We start from the raw sequence: 22,156 nt of genomic DNA on the forward strand, positions 1-22,156 counted from the left end.
GCTAGAAAGAGATTTGTTTCCTTTGAGGCGAAGAAAACAAAACTATGAGGAAATCTGATTTGCTGATAGGAGCAGAATATTTCATAAGCGAATAAGAGTATGGAATTGTCCAATTTCAAAGAGGAGAGAAAGTATCAAGTCTTGGGGCACCTGGGTGGCTCATTCAGTTAGGTGTCCAATGCTTGATTTTGGCTCAAGTCATGGTCCCGGGGTCTTGAGATCGAGCCACCTCTGGCTCCGCGCTCAGTGGAGAGTCTGCCTGGGATTCTCTCTCTCCCTCACCCTCTCCCCAGACCCCTCGCTTAACACTCCTGTGTTCTCTCTCTCTCTCGAGTAAATATATAAGTCTTTTAAAAAGAAAAAAATGTATCAGCTGTTTATTAGAGGCTGTCATTTTTTCTTTGTGGCATATTTTCTGTGTTGAAGTTGGTTGAGTTTTGCATCTGTCAATATCAACCTGTCAGCAGTTCTTCTACACCAAGAGCGGTCTTTAGTGAGAGCTCATTATGTGCTAGGCATTTTAAAACATCACTGCATCCAGTCCTTATGCCAGGCCGATACGGCAGCTCTGAAGAAGGTGTCATCACCCCTGTTCTGCATGAACCCCAGCCAGCCTGTCAAGGCCCCACAGCTGGTTTGCATCAGAATCAGCGCTATAGCTAGCACAGGTGCCAGTGACCTCAGGGCTTACGTTCTTGACCTCGGCACTGTGCTGCCCGCTCCAGACCCAGGAGGCAGGGAGTCAAAGGCCTCACTCTGGGAGGAATTGTCCATCTAATCTAAGTCAGCACACACACAGGAAATGCAGCAATAAAGGACACAGGTCTGCAGTGCGGAACATTCAGAAATCACAGAATATGAAGAAGTACTGTAGACAGTAACTATAAAAGAATTCTGGAGAAAATGGAAGGCTGCAGATTGCATTTGCCCGTTTCCAGAATATGTTTATGCCATTGTTTGCTACCTGTACTTCCTATTATCTGTTTATTCTCTTCTTAATTAATACTACAAGATTTTAAGTTCTGTATAATTCAAAGATAAATACAGGATGTAAATGATTCGGTTTGGGGGACTTGTTTTTAGACTGAACTGCTTGAAGCCCCCTGTGTTGTTTGTGATTCGAAATGTATCCAGCCAGCGTGTCAGCATGTGCTGGTCTCTTGATAAAACCCATGTATTTATTTCACCATCTCATCTTCCCTTGTTGCAGGCGACGTGGCTGTATGGCATCCAGATGACAGGCTTGCTCCTGGTCTGCATCCTCCAGTTTTTTAATTCTATGATTCTCGGATCGCTGCTTATCAGTTTCAACCTTTCAGTATTAATAGCAAGAAAACTTCAGGTAGGACATATTTGTGTCCTTTTTTTTTTTTTTTTTAATTCTGTGGGTAGTTGGGCCTTATTTTCATACAGCACACAAAGGAAAATGTCTGACCACATTCCCTCTGAAAAGCACTGAGGTCATTTTTTAGGTGTCTTTTAAACATGCATGGGAAAGCATTTCTGCTTTGTAGCTTTCTGCTGTGCCATCCCTTCGTTTTGACATGTTTCTTTTCTTAGAGAATTGGAATCTTAGTTCAGGGATTAGCCAAAGATGTTTATTTGAATGCCATTGATAGAAAGTTGAAATAAAAGAGCAAAAATCTTTAAATTTTATTGTGTATGAATTCAAGAGTAAGAAGAAGCTATTGCTTGGGGGGGGGGGTGTTCGTCGCGGTGTCTTTTAAGTTGGCAGCACCGTATTAGTGATGGAGCCGCGCAGCTCTTCACCCCATCCTTCCATATCATGCTGTTGGTTTGTAAGTGAATTAAAATTCACTCAGAATCTCGAGAATCACAGGACTTAAATTTAGAAGTATGGGGACCTTTCCTAGGGTGTCACGTTTGAAAACATTGGCCTGATCTTTTGGCTTTATTCAGTAATTCAGATTTCTTAAAGTTACATGGGATTTAATTAAGAGTCCGTTGTTTCTCTTCATATAGTGTCATAAAGCCTGTTTTCTTTCTCATGAGCATATGAGAAACATTTCTCATAACCACTTTTATATCAAGAAGCTGTTTTACTTTCTGCTTTGGGAAGAATAAATCCTTTCTCTTTGGAGTGAGAGCTGTCATGGCCAAGCTGTCACAACGACTTTTAAACAGGCTTTAGTTGATTATCTGAAACAGTAGTTCTCATTCATTCTAACTTTAATTATAAATAAACATCATGCAATTTAACTCTTTAGATATTATATTTAATATCTTAATCTGTAAAGTTATCTAAGGGTTGTAAGAAAACCATTATATATCAAAGAGCACAATTTACCCTTTTTTATACAGATAGGTCTTTAATTGGGTTATGGCTGTGTCTGTGCTACATGAATTAATGGGTCAGTGATCGCAAGATTTGTTCATTCAGTGTATCTTGAGTACCTTCTGGCAGACTCCATACTCTGGTTGCAAAGGTCTTAAAAAGAGAAAGAAAGACAAGGACAGTTTTCTGATCTTAGGAAGCTTATTATTATTAATTTTTTTAAGTGAAATAATTAAGGAGGCACTTTATTTTTTTTTAAGATCTTATTTATTTATTTGAGAGACAGAAAGACAGAGATAGGGAGAGAGAGAGCTCAAGTGGAGAGGAGAGGGTGAAGCGGGCTCCCGGCTGAGCAAGGAGCCCATGCGGGACTCAGTCCCAGAACCCTGGGATCATGACCTGGGCCAAAGGCAGCAGCTTAACTGACTGAGCCACCCTGGTGCTCCTGGAAGCTTTTTATTAAGGAATTCATTTACTCTTATGTTAGAAATGTACAAATATTAAGACATTGTAACCTCATAAAAATTAGGTTCTATTTTCCACATATATTTTCTATGTTGCATGATCTAATGTTTTAAATCCTGAAGTAATCTCATCTTAAATGTTTATGAAGTAACGTAAGGATTAAAACTCAACTGTTTTAATTTCTAGAAAAATCTGAAGACTGGAAACTTCCTAAATAGGCTTGGGAAACTGTTGTTACATTTATTTGCAGTTTTATGTTTGACACTTTTCCTCAACAATATTATAAAGGTAGGTTAATAAAATGACCTTTAATTTACATTACTACAGAATTTCCAGTTTTATTTGTAACAAGCTTAGCTTTAACTTTGTTTCAGTAACTGTTGTTTTCTTGATTTTAGTGACTGACTTCTGTTTACTCTTTGTTAAAGTTTTTTTTATCCATTTATTTAAGAGAGGGAGCATGAGTGGAGGTGGGTAGGAGCAGAGGGAGAGGGAGAAGCATATTCCCCGCTGAGCACAGAGCCTGACATGGGACTTGATCCAATGACCTTGAGATTATGTCCTGAGCCAAAGCTTAATAGACTAAGCCACAGGCGCCCCTATTCACTCTTTTTAATATGTCCTAGCTTGAACTCACTTTCTGAGTTATTAAACTTTTTGTAAAAGCTCAACTTTAAAAGCATTAAGTGTTTCTCTAAATTTAAAAAATTCTGCTTTTGAAGAGAGCATTTTCTTGCACTGTGGTACCAAAAACAGATGACGTGATTTTTTATTGGGTCAAATTAAATAAACTGGCAGGGCATCTGGCTGGCTCAGTTGGTGAAGCATGCGACTTTTGGTCTCAGGGTCGTCAGTTTGAGCCCCACATTTAGTGTGAAGCTTACTTTGAGAAAAAGGAGATAAATGAACTAACTGTACTATCCGAAGCACAGTGATTTATTAAGATGATTCTGCCCCTCCTAGAAGGCTGGTTTCAGGACAGGAGACATCTGCATGTACATGACAGACTCCTTCTCTTCCATAGGAGAATGGCAGTCCCTCTTCCTGTCTGTTGACTATCAAAGACTCTTACTCATCCAGCCGCATTAAACACTTCCACTCTGGGTCCTTGTCACTCTGTTCTTAAACCCCAGAGTTCAGTACTTATCAAAAGCTTATTTGTGCAGAGCAATCAGCATTTCTGAGGGATTGGCTGAAAGATACGCAGTTCATCCATTCCCCCACTCTAGATACTCAGTGATCTGTGCCTGGATTAAGTCAGGAGAGAGCTGCCTGCCCGGACCATTGATTCTTGACTTCCCGAAGAATAACATCTATTGAATTGTACTTGATGTCTTGCCAACTATGTACAATGAGAGGAATTAGAAAAAATCTTCTTTGAGACTCCTGCTGTTTTTACTGTAGCCATGGGGAAAATTTCTCTTCAGTCTCAGTTCTAGGAGTGTTAGGATCTCTTTTGAGCAATTGGTTTGTTTTAATCTTAGAACCTGTGCTTTTATCTCCGTCTGCATTTGCTAGTTTAATGTGTAAGCCCAAATTTGTGGCTCATCTCTAGCGAATATATTTTAGGTACTAACCTCACTTCCCAGATTCATCTTTTCTTTTCTATCTTCATTTTCCTTCTGACAGAAGGAAAAACTTCTTTACCCATCTATGGTAAAAAAGAAACCCATCTATGGGTTTTTTAAACCCATCTTTACCCATCTATGGGTAAAAAACTTCTTTATCCATCTATGGCCGATGGATTTTTATAAGCCATATAGTAAAAATAAAATTATATGAGTTATAATCACTAATGATGTGCACTGGCGTTTGTCAGTTCCCCCGGAGGCCACCACGGGGGCCTCCATTGTCTTTGTGTGGCTGAGTCTTCTGTCAGTTGTGTCTGCAGACAGAAACCCCAAAGCCAGACAGGCCCTGTGGGCTCTGTATTTGTTTGAGGTTTTAGATCATCATATCACTGGTTTTCTGATCAAAACATTTGTACTCTGCCAGGCTTCAGCCCTCTCCCTCTCCCTGAGACCAAAGAAGCTCATCTTTTATCTATTTTACATGTTGAACTAACACGTTAAGATGGTTTGAAAAAATGATTCTGCTTTAAAAAAAAGAACAAAAGGAACAGAGGGAGCTTGAAAGTTCTCCTGTTAGAATTCCTCACTTCTGGGACACCTGGGTGGCTCAGTGGGTTAGGCCTCTGCCTTCAGCTCAGGTCATGATCCCAGGGTCCTGGGATAGAGCCCTGCATTGAGCTCTCTGCTCAGCAAGAAGCCTGCTTCTCCCTCTTCCACTCCCCTGCTTGTGTTCCCTCTCTCTTGCTATGTCTCTCTGTCAAATAAATACAGTCTTTAAAAAAAAGAATCCCTCACTTCTAACAACTATTGAGAATATTTGCTGATTTTATAAACACATGTGCACACAATCCTGTGAAACTGGACACTGAATATGTGTATTCAGTGGGAAATTATCAGGAAACCACGCATAAGGCACTCATAACAATTTTCATTTTCTCCCTCCCTGATAGAAAATTCTTGATCTGAAGTCAGACGAACACATATTTAAATTTCTGAAGGCAAAATTTGGGTTTGGAGCAACAAGGTATGACTGAATTTAAAATTTATGTTTGCTTTTTTATATTGAATCAGCAGGGACTTTAAAACTTAAGTTATCATTATGCCTTCAACTATAAAATCCAGGTTCATTTTGAGGAAAAAAGTGTAGTTTACTTGTCTTGTACTGAATTTAATACTTTGCTTTCTTTTCGTTTGTTCCCTAGAGATTTTGATGCAAATCTATACCTGTGTGAAGAAGCGTTTGGCCTCTTACCTTTCAATACCTTCGGAAGGCTTTCAGATACTCTCCTCTTTTATGCTTACATATTTGTTCTGTCCATCACAGTGATGGCAGCCTTAGCTGTCGCCTTCCATAATCTCAGGTACGGCATGTTTCAGCAACCTCTCCCATGCTTTAATGAACTTGATCTGTGTTAGAGAAAAATGGCAGAAAAAAGTTGAAGTTCAAAATATCAGACCTCAGACAGGGTAGTATGGTTCAGCTCAAAGGGGGATCATAATCAGATTAGAGTGGACCCCACACGAGTATTTAAGGGTTGACCAGATAAGAGACAGCAAAAAGGCAATGCAGTAGAGACTGGTCTGGGAACAAGGTCCTCTTTGAGCAGTTCTCTCTTGCCCTTATTATGGAATGGGGATACCCAGGGGACTTACTCTGCGGGGTTTTGTGGGGAGTAAATAAGTTAAAATAATAGTACTTAGAATGCTGCCTCTCTCCTAGAATATTTTGTAGATTTTAGCTGTCATTCGCTGGTGTTGTTACTGACTCAGAATCTCTGCTTTGTTCTCGTTATTAATTTCCTGTTGTTTTTCTACCTTTCTTCTAGCTGCCTTTGTTATTGCTCATGAAATATCAAGAGTTAACTCTTGTGTGTTTTGTTGCATCTTGCTCAGGGGCTTGTAAAAGGGGAGTGGACTGTAACTGTTAGCATCTGCCAAAGTCTTCAGTAATAATTGACTGTGTCTAAAAGGCTGAACATGTCTACTCGTCTGCTAAAAGAAAGAGTGAGGGAGTATAAAGACTTTTTTAAAGCTTGTAGAATACCTGCCTACAAAGCTGATGGAGGTTTTTGCATTTACTACCCATGTTAAATTGAAAGAAAATTAAGTGTAAGAAATTGAAGCTACTGTCATTTGTGAAAACTTAATGAAGCTCAGAAGGAAGCCCTTTTCTCTGTAGTTATCTTGCCAATTAAGGTGCTGGTGAGCTGTGATTCGCAGCCACCAGAGAGCCGTGCTGGGAAAGGGCATTAGCACGAGTCCAGATCAGTTGAGATGTTTTATGATTATTAAGAGTGAAGCCACATTGAACCATGAAAATACTTCATTGACTATAACCTATTTTAGTATCTTTCAGAAGTGTTCTTAGCCCGATATCTTGCCCAAGATAAAATTTAGCCCTGTGAAAATAGATGGAAATTATTCTAGACAGTGTAATTTAATATTATTCCAGACACGCCAGGTGTCGACAGGACTCTAGACTGCATGCAAAGCAGGAAGTTCAGTTGGCCTGCAGTCTTTTGTGAAAATGTCTGCCGTGCTCAGTGTGAATCTATGAGCCGTCTCTGCAAGCCGACTTGCTGTATGATTGTAGGTAAAGATTTTAGAGCATCCTCATCTACCAGGTAGGGGTATCAGAACCTTATTACAAGAAAAGCATTAAAGTAAAGCTCATTAAAGTGATGTAAGAATTATAGTATCTTAATATTAAATAACTGTTAAGTCATTTGAAGGATATTTTATCAATGCCAAGTATCCAGAGTATTTCTATCATTTTAGTACTAGGAAGGATGATACTACTATGTTTACCCGACACATCTGCATTCGTGTAAAGGGTAGGACGGTGTGGGGATTAACTCAGGGGCTCTGTGTTCACGGGACTGATTCGAGCTTTCCAGCTTGGCGGGGGAGATGGGGAGAGGTGTTGCAAAATTCTCTCAGGTATCAAGGGGAGATGAGAACATATGTTCTCCTTGTCTGGAGCACTCTTTCAGTAGCAACATAGAAGCCAGAGTTTGGGTTGTGATATAGAACATCTAAGTAAAGGTTATTACCAGTGGTGAAAATTCCCCGAGTATATCAGTTTGATTTTCATGGGAATGTAGGGTGGTGAAAGGATTTCTAGGAAATACTCTCTAGTAGCCTGGAAGCATCATACATACCCAGGTCTATTGGATTTTATGAAGGGTAAGTGGGGCCTTGTAAAGGTACTGGTTTTATCTTAAACTGGCAGCCCTTCCTGCTGTTTCCATATCCCCTTGACAGCAGAAGGTGCAATGGCCGAACTCACTCGCCCATCTCAGAGTCTCTAAGGTTCAGACAATGAGATAGGACAGTGCGCTCTTCCCCGGTGTGATGAGTTTAGAGTACAGCATATCCCCCGTGCAGTGTTCTTGCCACAATAAATGAACTTGGCTCTAATAATTAACCTCTAGATCTAATTTCAAGTTTATAAGGAGCATGGGAATAGAGAAATGTATTCAACACCTCCACAAGGAGACAATCAGCCAAATCCAGAAGGTGGGAGTAGTTAAAGGACAAATGATACATTTCCTTCTGCCAAAAAACGACCTCCAAGTGGAGGGCACTTGTATTGATTGAAAATAATTTAAAGAGACATTGATGAAATGCAGCGTGAAAGCCGTGGGTCCTAATTCAAAGAAACCACCTGAAAAAAGCAGTGGCATTAATGGAAAATAGAATATGAATTGAGTGTTGACATGATAAAGAATTATTATTCATTTTCTGGGTTAATTATTCTAATGTAGCCAAATTTGATTTAAAAAATCATGTTAGAGATCTTTAATGGGTATTGGGTGGCTAAAATGTGATCATTTGTTCAGAAGGGAACTGATTTCCATGTTTATGGATTTGTTTTTCTCTTTTCTTATTTGTAAAAACTTGTAAAATGCTAGTAACTCATGAAATATCTCTAAAGAAATCTTGTAATTTAAGTGATCCCAAAAGAATTTTTTCTACTTCCTTTTAATTTAAAGGGTTAAAGCATTCTAAATTTTTACTCAAAATGAAATTTGTTGTATTCTAGTTATTAATGCATTATAACAGTTTTATCCTCACAAATTCAGAATTTTGATATATGTTGATTCATTTTATCTTAGAGCAGTAACACATTTCTAAATACATGAAGGCATAAGTTTCTGGTATCTTTAAAAAAGATTTAACTAACTTAAAATGATGTATCCAGCTTCAGTTTTGTATGTGTGCTGTTTTATTCAGTGATTCTACAAGCCAGCAACCCCCGGGTCAGATGGGGAAGTGCACGATCCTCCTGAAACCAGAAACCGCTTACAACCTAATACATACCATTCTGTTTGGATTCTTGGCATTGAGTACAATGAGGTATTTTTTTTTACCTGTTTGCTGGATTGATTTTTTTTGTTCGATCACTCTTTACCTGACATGCTTTAGCAATGCAGCTTAGGTACTCACAGTCCTCTTCACTGATAATTATGGTTCCCATAAAAATGTCCTTGTTTACCATCTTCTCTAGTATTAAATATTATTAGTAACCAGTCTTTTCCTCATTACTAATAACCCTCCATTTTTACTTATATGATTTTCTCAAAAGGCAATGAAATTCATAACTAACCCTTCGGGCCCACACAGCCTCAGTCAGACTTTCCTCCCACAGACGGCACAGCTGCGTCACACTGCGGGTCTGTCCACAGTTGGCATGGGTCCACCTCTCCTGTCTCTGTCTTTCCAGAATGAAGTACCTCTGGACGTCACACATGTGTGTGTTCGCATCGTTCGGCTTATGCAGCCCCGAGATATGGGAGTTACTCCTGAGGTCGATCCGTCTTTATAACCCAAAGAGGGTCAGTGCTGTCCCTTTGCTATTTCATTTTCATTTTTATGAGTTTTAGGATTTCTTTCATGCCAGTTCCTATTGTTTTCAGTAGTTGCCTGTTCACCAGTCTGATGAAACAGAGACTGCTGAAAATAGATAACTGACACATTATGATTTTTTATTTTATTATATTTTGGGGGGGCCCAGTGCAAGCAGGGGAAGGGGGAGGGGCAAAAGGAGAGGGAGAGAGAGAATCTTAAGCAGACTCCATGCCCCGGGCAGAGCCCAACGCAGGGCTCAAGCTCACCGCCCTGAGATCATGACCTGAGCCGAAATCAAGAATCGGACACTTAACCAACCGAGCCATCCAGGTGCCCTGACATCTTATGATTTTGTAAGGAGTTATTTTTTAAATAATTTTATTCTGAATCTTAATTTTATTTTTTAAATCATTTGTTTTTTTCCCAAACCGTAACTTAGATATGCTCATTATACTGAATTTGGAAGTACTGTAAGCATACGAGGAAAATTAAAACTCATCAATAACCCCATTATCCGGAGCTATCACTATTATTATCATTATAAATTATACTTAGAGCATATATAAGTGTACAGTTATGACAATAAGTACAGTTATGACAATATGTAGTTTTGAGTTGTTCTCCCCTAAATATTCACAAGGCGGCAATATGGTAGAAGCTATGAGTATCTCATGAGTAATCAGACCCTAACATTGACTTAGTTGTTGGGCAAATTGGAGACTCATGCTCCATTAAAGGACATTTTTGTTGTTTTAAAAAGAAAGAAGTTATGTGTTTACAAAGCAAAACTGTAAGGCAAAAATACCTGTGATCTAAATAATGTCTTTCTTATATAGATATGTATAATGCGATATTCAGTACCGATATTAATACTGCTGTATCTGTGCTACAAGGTAAGACTGATTTTCCTCATTCTTTCCATCATTAATCTAGCAGAATAATTGCTTTGACTCAATGTACTCTGTCTGTTATTGGCAAATGGAATGATTTGCAGAGGTTACAAATATCTCCTTTGCTTCTCATGAAGGCACTTGGCATTGATAAGAAAACTGATCTGTTTCCCAAATAGTATTTAACAAGTAAAAATATTATAGCAAAAACAACTACAGTTTAATTTTTCTAATTAATTTTGATTCTGACTTACTATTAAGCTGATGCAAATTCTGAAAAGAAAGGTGTTTTCAGACCTATACTGAGGTGAATAAAGTAGAAAAATAATTTTTCCCTGTTACCTGCCTTATAGAGAGTAAGAGATCCTAAAATGCATCTTACTTTAACCTACATATTTCATTAGATGCTTAAAATCATCTTTGAGAGGCTGGGTATATATGGTCCCAGATTAGCCTCATGAGCTGTCCTTCAGTTTGAGTAGGAAATCATGAACTTCGTATTCTCAGGTGACTGATTTCTGAAATAACTTTAACTGTGCTTCGTTTTGAGAATGCTCCTCAAGAGACAAGGAGTCACCAGTCAGGCTATTTCGTGATCCTTTTGTCACATCTTTGAAATTTAGAGGCTTGAATCTGTACCTGGGCAGGGAGCCCAGACTCTTGCTATCTGGTTGAGCTTTTACCCTCTTTTTAAGGAATCTGACGTATTTTTTTTCCTTCAAATTTGGTTTTATGTTAGAACAATAGATGTCCTACTCTACTGTGTATAGCCCCTCACTTGGGCTGGGGGAAGGGGGTGCTACGGGGGGTCACCCAAGGAGAGGGTCAGCTAGAGCAGCTCAGCGTTTGGTTTTATTTGCTTATACTTTCACATAAGATTTTATCTGAAGCCAAACGTTTTAGGCTAAAAATCATGTTTGCTCATCACTATATTGGATGATTCTACTGTAAATATTTCAAAAATTTATGCTCTATCGTGTTCCTATCTATCAAAGCATCTACTGTTGCAGGCAGAGCGCTGTGCTAACTCCGATACTGGAAAACATAGAAATAGGTTATTTCTTCCACCTGGCCTCTGGGAATTTTATAGCTCTCATGTAAATAAATGAAACTTCTTCCAAAGCTCTGGAAAGCAATGACTAAAGACTAAACAGAGTGTATGTTTAATAACGAAGGAGGTAGCTTGACCTCTCCACATTGGCTCTGAGTGACAAAACACCCTCCTCACAGGAAAGATTGAGCTCACTGTGCTTCTTGGCTCCCGCTAACGATGTACGCACACTATGACGGTCTCTTTCCTACAGTCACTCTGTGCGTAGGCTGAGTTCTTAAGTGTCAGCTATGTATTTGGAATTTTACTGATTTTTTTTTTTTTACAGCTATTTGAGGACTTAAGTCTCTTGTTCTTGGTAAAATTGAGGAAGGAGAGTGTAGGAGAAATAAACTACACGGTACAGCACTGTTTCCCAAAGTGTGGTCCCCAGAGAAGCAGCATCAGCATCACTTGGGAACTTGTCATAAACACAGATGTTTGGGTCCCACTCCAAACCAGACCTGAATCAGAAGCTCTGGGAGTCGAGTCCAGAAATGTGTGTGTCCTGGGCCCTCTAGGTGGGGCTAATGCAGAGAACTGGGCTTCTCCGCCTTGGCGCTGTTGACACTCTGGCTAGGTAATTCCTTGTCATAGCTGACCTGTGTGTTGCAGGATGTTTAGCAACAACTCTGCTTTCTACCCCCTTGTTGCCAACAGCACCTCCCTCCAGTCCTGACAATCAAAAATCTCCAGACATTGGGAAGCCTCCCCTTGGCATGGAGCCAAATCCCTCCGCCCACCCCTCTTGAAAATCATTACTATTAAAAAAAAAAAAAAAAAAGTGATAGCACCAAAAGAACCCATCATTTCCAGGAAATCTACACAGACATTCTTTGAGTAAGAGAGTAACTCAGAAGAATCCCTCCAGAGATTAGCCTAGCATTAGCGTAGCTCTTCTCAGCCCTTCTCCATCCTCCTCAGGCCTGGACTTCAGGAGAAAGTCCAGCTTTCACTACACAAAGCAGTCTAGATATTCCAGCCTCTCAAAATGTGAAATCACAAAGACAATAGAGGTATTACATATATTAAGAAGTACCCTGAAACTGAGGAAACTGGAAAACAGCTGTTGAAGATTTACCTATAAGTAAAATAAACTGGATTTCAAAGCCTGACTTTGAGGTTCATGGAGCAATTGTAATGAGGAGTTCAGATTTTCTCGTTCCTAGCAGTTTTGCTGTATGTCTCTTTAGGACAGTCCTTTTTAAAAGGGAAAAGCATGCACTTCACTCTAAAACCAGGAGTTTAATAAAATTACTACCCTCGTGTTGATGAACTTATTGGCATTGCTGAAATACCATTTAGAAGGAACAGTTAGTGATCCAACACTTATTTTCACGTTTATCATGTTTAAAAAGTTTATCACAAGACGGTGTTACTAGATTTGAACATTTTCAGAATTAACAGCAGCAACTTCCAAGCTAGCAAAATATGCAATACCCATTGAATTCATAGATTTCGATATGTTTTATACTAAAGGAATGAGGACATATCATTAAAAAGTTGGCATTCTGTTGATTATCGAAATTAATAGGGACAACTGAAATATTACATAGGTATCATGGAATCACTATGATTACATCTCTTCTAAAACTTGGAACCGGTAGTGCTGATACCTGGTTTTCTGTCACCAGCAGTTTTCCTTGTTCACATACCCAGGGGACAAGATGAGAAGGAGCACTAAAAATGGCTGAAGATGAGATGACAAGATAAAGTGACAGGGCTGGCGCCCAGCCCCCAGCCAGTCGGGTACCACTCTGGTTCCACTTAGTGGTTCTGAAGTACAGTTACTACATTCTCCACATTAATGAAGCACAGACCCATTGTCAGTGGCCTTCTTCCAACATAGGAATTCTGCTGTTCACCCTAGGGTGTATATAGATGATCAGGGCTTCTTAGCCGATCATCATTTGATACAGCAGTGAACATGTAATTAACTGTTGAATTAAGCAGGCAGTTATGTTAGAAAAGCCATGGAGCTCGGAGTGGGATGTTTACACTTTCTCTGCATCACCTTAACTAACTCAAGTTGAGTAGGAGGCCACAGTGGCATAAATAGAATATTCAGGTGCACCAGATTTTCCTGGAGAGTCCTGCTTTCCAATACTCTTCTCTCCCATTGTACCCGCAGTTACATTAAAACACATCAGGGCATTTGTCCAAATTTCCAGTGCAGATGCTGTAATCCCAGTGAGGAGGGAGCTGGATGTGGAGTCAGGTTTCTAGCGGTAGCTCTGCCCCTTTGTGACCTGGTCAAGTCATCTCTCCAAGCCAGCATCTGCAGAAGAGTAAAATAAAGTGAACAGCAGCTCCCTGGGTAGCTGTGGGGGTGAAGGAGATTCTGTGTTCCAGAGCATGTTCGCAGCTCCACAGCCGTGCTGTCTTGGGAGGGCACTTTCCGTCGTCTCGGAGGGTAGATGGCACGACCGAAGTTAGTGTCTGATACCCTGTGAGCTTCCTGGTGGCTGCCATTCCTGTCCTCTCCAAATTAACGTTGGCCTAGATATGAACGTCACATACGACAGCATTTTCACTAGAGTAAAATAAAAGCTCTTTTTAAAAAGTTGAGGACCCCTCCCACCCTGATCAGCTTGGGCTCAAGACCATTTGGGGAACTGGTGTCAGACTTTGGCTCGCCTGATGCCAGGAGGGCGGATGGTGGAAATGAGGTCGTTCTCCTGCTGCTGTCGTCCTATCCATGTAGCTCCCAAGTTCTACGCAGTTTCTCCTCTTTCGTTTGAATCTTAGCCATAGTTGTGGGTGCGGGGGTGGATTTTGTTTTTGTTTTTGTTTTGTTTTTAATTTCAGTTCTGGCCAGGAATGATGGATGAACTCTCCGAGTTGAGAGAATTCTATGATCCAGACACAGTGGAGCTGATGAACTGGATTAAGTAAGAGGATTTTTTTTAACCTTTAAAATGTAAAGTGCCTTTTAAGAGTCACTGTAGACCTCACCTGGTGTTTCCTTTTTTCTGAATCTAATTGTGAAGATACATTCATTTTCAAGTTTTTCTTTAAAACTCTGTATTTGGAAATAATTCCTTTCCATCCAAGAAATATTCTCTCTAACCACAGTCTCACAAAGAAGGGGGAAAACCCACACGGAGAGGAAAACAGCTGGAGGATAATGGAAGGAAAGCTTTATACTCTCAGCCAATTTCACCTTGATCATTTCTTTCATTTTAATACCATCCCGATTTTCTGTGATTACTGACCCAAGGAAGTATTCCTTCCTTGCTAATCATGTAAAAATGACACTGTAAACCACAGTGAGAGTCCTACTAGCTCCTTGTACCTTGCATTTTAACTAAGCATACTACCCAAGCCTAGAGCTAAAGGAAACTGAAACTACAAAGGCTTCCCTCTAGAACGTCATGGTTGTTTGGAACTGTATCGGGTCTTACCGGTGCCTGCGCTCTGCTGCTTTGCCTCAGCATTCGGCGTCAGGACCAACTCTGTTTAGGGAGACCGGTCTCCCACCAGCACAAAGAAACTTTTCTACCCAGAGCAGTATTCCTGTGCCCCGTACTACTGTACTCCCTGCTTTATAACCAAAAAGCAGCAGTGTAATTCCTCACATGTAAATAGATGTCACAGATCTTATGTGACTCCGAAGGCATCTGCTGTACCGTCTCCGTCCCTTAGAATTTTAGCAGCCATATTGGCACTTGCTCGTGACTGATGTTGGCTAACCGGTACAGTTTAGCACCGCGTGTGTATTAAGAGATGGTAAATGTTTGATAGCGTGGGTCTCTTGAGTGCAATACGTGGCTTTTATAGAGATTTATGTCTAAAATATATACATGGATTTGGTCCCAATGTCGGACTGGCTCTGACTAGATGCAGGGAGTATAATTTTTCATATATTTCCTGTGCTGAGATTTCAAAGCAGGCTTTGTCTTTATATATTTATTTAACTTTAAATCATGGCAGACAATTGTAGAGTAAATAATTCCTTCAGTATTTATTGTGTATGAGGAAAGAGGGTTATTCGTATAAAGAAAAGCTAATTACTTTTGCATTAACTATAGTCAGCTGGAAATTTATGACACATACATCTGAAGGTGAGGCTGATATTTTCTGTTTTTGAAATTGTACTGTCAATACGAATGTGCAGGGCACCTGCTTTCTGGTAGAATCCCAAAGCCGGCAGCTCTGGCAGATCAACCTCAGTCGTTGCTGTAAGCAGCCCACCCCCACTCCCCAGTCGTAGGGGAATGAGTCGTAGTGTCAGTCAGCATACATTCTAGCAGATCCCTGGTTGTGTTTGACAGTGTCGGCCTGGGTGTGCTCACCAGAGAGCCTCTATTTCCATGCCTGTCCTCACAGAAGATTATTTAAAGTGACATTTCTGGTTCTGAAAAATTGTGGATGAGAGATATATCCCAGGTATAAAGAAGACTGTCTGCTAGTCTGCTATTTCTCTCATTTGGGAAAGCGATCTTTGTTCTGTGCTTTCTCCTCTCATTAACGTGGTCCTCCCTCTGTATGGAGACATTTTCTTTTTACTTTTTAAAAAATCCTCAGCAATTGGAAAGCTTTGTATTGTTCCAAAATGTTGGTTCTGTTGTGATCTACTCCTGCTTGTTTTCCTCTTAAAATTCTTCAAATCCAAATTATTGTTTTTGCAAAATATAGCTGCTGGGCATGTTCGCGAAATAAGCTAAGTGATGATGAATATATGCCAGGATAGGGTCTATTTAGACACAAAATGTATTTGTTTAAATCAACATTTAAATCAGCTCTGGTCTGTCGCCTTCCATTCCAAACACAAGGGAATATATTTAATATTCTTTTTACTCACCCAGATTTCTTCTGCTTTTGAAATATAAAATATGACCTTCAGCTTTCATCTTAGTACTTTTATCGGTCACATGTGCCTGTGACACGAGTAGGGTGGAGCTGGGCTGGAGAACGGGCCTGAGGATACGTGGCGTGTGTCTGAAAGTCTGACATTGTCTCAGGGCAGCCCCCAGGCCTTCCGTGGGGACCCAGCCTTGTCAGTGAGGAAGGAGTGCCTCCCCCTCTCCACCCGGTGTGCTGCTGTTCTCAGCCAGCCGCCGCGGTACCGGCCGTGCCCCTCTTCGGCCAGCGCATACGGGGGCAGGGAGGCACCCTCCATCCCAGGATGGCTGCCCTTGAAGATGAGTCAGGATGAGAAACAGTGACCTGCAGAAACTGTAGGCGAACCTCCAGTGACCGTCCATGACAGCGCAGGGCACCTCCCTCAGGAAGCGTTAGGAGGAAGTTCACCCGCCATGTCCTAGCCTCTGCTTTGCGTGCTTAGCACTGGGGCAGACCCACTGTAACGCCTGCCTTAGACATCGCTCTTGTGCGCCAGGGACCCTGAGCGTCCATTGGGTGATTAGGTCTTGCCCACTGTTCACTTGGGCTTCTCGGGGCTGGAGGGTAAATTGAAAGGTTCCATCATCTCAGCAAGACTTCATTCTTTTCTTTTGGAGGGGCTCGGGTATGACCTTCTATCAGCTAACCAGATGTCCTCCGTGGAAGATAAAGGGCATTCGGATACCACTTCTTAACAGCAGAGGGGCCATCCCAGAGGGATTCGATTTCTGTGAAAATATTGAATGCCTTGATACATGGAGTTCTCTCTGAGCTCATATACTTATGAGTACAATTGAGCAGCTCATTACTGAGCACCAGCTATATATATAGGACATGATGATGAACATGCAAATGGGTGGCCTTTTTTTTTTTTTTAAGAGGGAAAGAAAGAGGTGGGAAGAGGGGCAGAAGGAGAGAGAGAATCCTAGGCTCCATGCTGGGTGTGGAGCCTGACACAGGGCTCCATCTCCTGACCCTGAGATCATGACCTGAGCTGAAATCAGGAGTCAGACACTCAACCGACTAAGCCACCCCGGCACCCCTAGAGTAGAGATTTAAATTTAAGTATAAAATTAAGAACACTTTGAGATCCAGTCCCTCGTTAATCAGTGAGGACATGTTGTCTCAGCCAGCCCCAGAACCTTCCCTGGAAGGTCTGGGAGGCCACTCCCCCCACCCCTTCCATGGGCGGGTCGCCTGTTGCTCCCACCAGATTTGATTGCCCATGTTCATATTAACTCCTTTTTGCTGATGTTTCCAAAATACAAAGACTAAAAACCTGGTATGTTGGCTTTTTGGTATTTGAGGGTTTGTTTTTGTTTTTGTTTTTTTCACGTTCTGGTATCACTTTCAGTGAGCCTGGAGCCTTGTTGGGCTTTCTGTGTGACTAGGAAGCCATGGGGCCAAACTCCACAACGGCGGGCTTCATACCTCGTTCCTTTGTGACCTCTGAATGTTTCAGACTTGGTTCCTGAAATTCTTCTCTGACGTTGTGCAATTAAGACACTTCTAACAGATTTGAATATTTTGAGATGTGACATTTTAACTACAGGGCTTTAGAAGATTTTTTTTTTTTTTTTTTTTTGCTTTAGAAGATTTTTCACTAGCAGCAGCCTCTTCAGTGATGAAGCCCACATATACAATATTTTCTCAATAGGACAAAGAAAATGGCCCAAACTTCCTTAGCATTTTATCAAAACAGAAGGAATTACCGGATATTTTAAATATGATGAAGGTTAAGTTCAGACCTTAAATGCCTATAAGCCTCTTTTATATTTAATGAATCATTTTGTGGTATTTGCATAATTCTATAAATTTTTGAAGTGTAGATAAAGCAAATGTTCACACATTATATTATAATGCTCAGTTTACCCATTAGTTCAACAGTAATTAACTTGTTGAAGCTTAGAGCTTCAAAAATAAATGAGATTATTTGTTCGAAATGCCATCAGGTCTTCCTGGAATGACATTTAAATTATGTAATGTAAATCCGTTTGACCTGTGAGTCCTTGTCATTATTTAGTGACATTTCTTACAGAATAAATTGTTTGCAGGTTGGGCAGCCTGCTATAGAGCTTGGCAGAGAGCTATAAAAACAAATTATCTTTTCATTTTATACATCATTTGTTCAAACATTGGTAAAAATTGCTTTGTTTTTCTATAATAGAGAAGTGTCATTCAGTGGTTAAAAGCACATTAGCTATTTTAGACACAGACCACAGACCGTGTGAGCGGAAGTATCTGAGAAGGAAGACTGGCCAGCATTACACCTGCCATACTGCATATTTTAAGTTAAGGACAAAGGATGCCTTTCCCCTTTGCCTGCTAAGTTTACCACAGAAAATATAAAACACAGTGTATCTAGGGTTTTCTTAAAGTTCAGAAAATGTGTGATTGTTTTTCATTTTGTTCCACTTAGCTTGTTTGTTTTACTTTGCATTTGCTTTACGGGTAAACTTAAATATTTAAAGTAGCAGTGAAATGTCCCAGATTTAGCACGGGGCTAGCATATAAAACGAAGTCAGCAGAAGAAAGCGAATAAACATCATCTCTGCTATGCTTGGAAGTCAGTAGTTTTCAAAGAAGTATTCTTTCTGGTTCATTTTATAGGCATTAAGATACTTGTATTTTGCTACTTTAAAATGAAACCAAGGACCTTAGGGAAAGACTGGTAACAATCCAGAAGATTGTTGGACCAACAGCTGAAACAGATCACATTACTTTTAAACTTTCTGACTCTTTGAATGAGGCCAAACATTAAAACACATCGCAAATGAGTACAGCTTATTTCATTTTTCCCTCAAGGCCTCTCAGCAGCCATGGGACCCATCACCCAGCTCTCCCAGGGTCTGCACCTGCTGTGGGGGAGGGGACACTCAGGTGCTCTTAGAGCTCCCAGAGGAGAGAGGCAAGATTTGCCATGGTTGGACCTTGTCTGGTGTGTCTTGTTTCCAGGATAGCTAAAGGCCCACAGAAAGCACTAGTAAATACATGCCAGACTAACCCTTCTTTATTTGGAAGTGCTTGCCCATAGTGGGAGCTGTGTCAGGCTCTGCTTGCTTATTAGCTAGTGAGCTGCCTTTTTTTTTTTTTTAAGATTTTATTTATTTATTTCACAGACAGAGATCACAAGTAGGCAGAGAGGCAGGCAGAAAGAGAGAGGAGGAAGCAGGCTCCCTGCTGAGCAGAGAGCCCGATGCGGGGCTCTATCCCAGGATCCTGGGATCATGACCTGAGGCAAAGGCAGAGGCTTTAACCCACTGAGCCACCCAGGCGCCCCACTAGTGAGGCCAGCACACAGTAGGCTGTCAGTGCTATGGTTTGACTGAATAAAGAATAACTTTGTGACTCCCCAGCAAGCAGTTCAGGACTCTGGACATTTGAAAACTTTGTGAACTGTGTGAGTCATCCAAGTAGTATGATCAGAGTCAGGGAGGAAGATGAGACCTTGGTCTTGAGCCATGAATAGACAGTAGTCATCCATGTCCGCCGCAGTTATAAAACAGGTAAATGCTAGAAACAGCTCTGTGCATCGCCCTGATGGGGACTCCTGTTCTAATCCAAAATGGGGATGCGAAGGCAGCCTGAAGATCTGAATGGCTGCTCTCAGCTCAGCCGCCGGGTTTATCACTTGCGCAGAAAGGCCAGCGAGGGACCCTCTAGGCAGATAGACCGTAGAAACCAGGATAGCGCAGCCACGGTTAGCTTTCACCGCTACCGCATGCTCCGCCAGACGGGGGAGACCAGGCTTCACTCCTTCCGGCAGTCTACATCTGTTCAGGCCAGTGAGCCCCAAAGACAGCCACTTTGGGGCATTATTTAGTATGTGGCATTATCGCATTATTTATTGTGGTGGAATCATTTAAGCCAGTTAGGAGCATACAAAACGAAAGACTGTGGGTGGGAGAAGGGAAAACATTGACATTTTCTTGAATTAGTATTTGCCCGCGCTAACTCTCCTTGGCAGTTCTGGCATGCGCTGATGAGGGCGGCCCAGACCAAGTGTTTAGGAAGTGCCCGTTGAGTTAAATTAAGTATTTGTAAAACTTCCCGCTAAGGAGCACTACACTTTCACGTGTTGTCATTGAAACCCTCTTGTCCCCCTGATCCGTGGGGCAGATGTCAAGAATTCCCTGTAAATTGCCAGTTCAAAGGACAGAGTAAATATCCGTTTGCTCTTGAGCTCACCTGGGTCTGCTAGTTAGAATGCTCACAACCTACCCAGCACGGCCAACCGCACTGGAAACTGTTTTCTCTCAGAATCCACACCTTAGGCTCTGGTGTGAGTTGTGTCATCATTGAGAAAGCTCCTTGAAATCCAGCTGACTGAGAGTGTCATTGTTAGAAAAAGGATCCTGAGGTCTTCAAGTATATTATTTGTGAGTTGAACTGTAGGGTATCTTACCCATAGGCACCCTAAGGCCATTGCTGGATGACATTCATACCATAGTCTTAGCATTATGCCGATGTACATGACCATCCTTGTGCCATAGGGGAATTTGATGGTGGCCTCTCTTAGAAACGTAGCGCCACAGTAAGTTTCTGCCCTGATCTCCAAAAATGCTGAGGAGGATGGCCTTTCTACAGAGCATGTTGAGTTTTTGTAAGTTCAGTTCGACTCCTTCTCAAAACTCTCCATCTTTTAACTCTCCCTGGCAGACCAAGGATCCTCTTAGCACTGGAAGGACACATGTGGCCCATGGTGTTCTCAGGGGGCCTCTGAGGACACGCCGTGTCGAGGAGGATCTGTAGAAGGGCACACATGTCCTTCACAATAAACTGACACCTTGTTCATTTGCAAAGGGACTGAAAGGAAAAATGCTCTTACTGTAGTCAGGGAGTCTTTTCCTTCAGTCTCCACCCTTGTCCCTCACATCCTACAGGGAGGCCGAGAGCTGCAGCTCGGTGGCACTTGGCGAGCGAGGTCATGATTTAATAATGTGAGAGCGCCCGCATTCCTTAGGCATTCATCTGGGACTAAGGAAATACTTGTGTTTCCACATCAGAAATTGTGCATATCCCCGTATTGAGTAATAAATTACTAGCTTTTTCAGAATCCTCTGTGTTCTTTTCTTTTTATGAATTCTATTTTTTTTTCCTGGAAAGTAATTTTTCATAATATCTGTGATCTTTTTTGTGGTCTTAAACAAAAACAAGTTGGAATTGACTTACAGTCAGCTGCAGTTTCTGGCCTTCTGATTTGTTTCACTCTTGGCAGCCCTTTCGTTAAGTTTAATACAAAACGCGAAGTCTTCTAAATTCTTTTTTGTCAGAATCTGCCCCTCGCGGGCCAAAGCAGGACAAGATTATGGGATTTAGCCTGGAAGATTTCCAGCCAGGAGATGGCCACATCTTAAGACCATTCGTTTTAAGAGTAAAGCCAGCAAAACAGTGAATGAGAAGTCTCCCAACTGTTGTCAAAAACAGATAGAAGTTCCGTAAAACAGTTTGAGCGCAAATGCCAGGGGGCCTCCTGCATTTTCCCTGAAGTCTCAGCCATTTCTGAAGCAGCAGCCCTGTGGTTCTGGGAGTGTGATGTTGTGTTCGTTGTTGTGAGGAGATCTTAGCCGGGAGGTTAATTCAGACTCTTGAAATCTTCCAGCTCTAACACTCCCCGGAAGGCCGTGTTTGCTGGGAGCATGCAGCTGCTGGCAGGAGTCAAGCTGTGCACCGGAAGGACCTTGACCAACCACCCGCACTACGAAGACAACAGCCTGAGGGAGCGGACCAAAGCGGTGAGGGCCTGGCGGCCTTTCCTCTCTTGTAGCTGCTCAGGGCGAGTCGGGCCTGAAGCCCCCGGGGCTGGCGGCTCCGGAGTCTAGGGTTTGCCCTGCCCCATGTCCACTAGAGGCATCCAGATACGTTCCTCTTGGTTAGAGGAATCACAGAAGAAAAACAGCTTGCAAAGTACCAGAAAGAATATTTGAGAGCAAAGCTCTCAGCTCTTGACTCAGCGAGGGAAGGAAAAGGAGTGGGGGCACCCTGGTCACTTATTTTTTGGACCATTTTGTGTGTGTGTGTGCGCGCGCGCACGCACGCATTAATTGGTAATACGGCCGCACAGTTCAAACTTCAGAATAAACCAAAGTCTTCTTGGTGAAAAGTCTACACCCCAGCCCTCTGCCAGTGGCTGGCTCCCCTCACAGGA

General features: G+C 41.6%; 1 protein-coding gene across 2 annotated transcripts in view; it reads left to right on the forward strand.

The window, feature by feature from the left end:
• DPY19L3 (dpy-19 like C-mannosyltransferase 3) overlaps positions 1-22,156 on the forward strand; it is a 69,980-nt gene that overhangs the window by 40,607 nt on the left and 7,217 nt on the right. For both annotated transcript variants that reach the window (XM_082708602.1, XM_082708603.1), the window contains 9 exons: positions 1,211-1,342; positions 2,948-3,049; positions 5,283-5,356; positions 5,535-5,693; positions 8,569-8,691; positions 9,059-9,170; positions 10,020-10,076; positions 13,972-14,054; positions 21,611-21,743. In XM_082708602.1, coding sequence (XP_082564728.1) covers positions 1,211-1,342; positions 2,948-3,049; positions 5,283-5,356; positions 5,535-5,693; positions 8,569-8,691; positions 9,059-9,170; positions 10,020-10,076; positions 13,972-14,054; positions 21,611-21,743 — 975 coding nt within the window. The remainder of the gene's footprint in view (positions 1-1,210; positions 1,343-2,947; positions 3,050-5,282; positions 5,357-5,534; positions 5,694-8,568; positions 8,692-9,058; positions 9,171-10,019; positions 10,077-13,971; positions 14,055-21,610; positions 21,744-22,156) is intronic.

The sequence above is a fragment of the Mustela nivalis genome (assembly GCF_964662115.1).
Source record: "Mustela nivalis genome assembly, chromosome: 18".
Classification (NCBI taxonomy): domain Eukaryota; kingdom Metazoa; phylum Chordata; class Mammalia; order Carnivora; family Mustelidae; genus Mustela; species Mustela nivalis.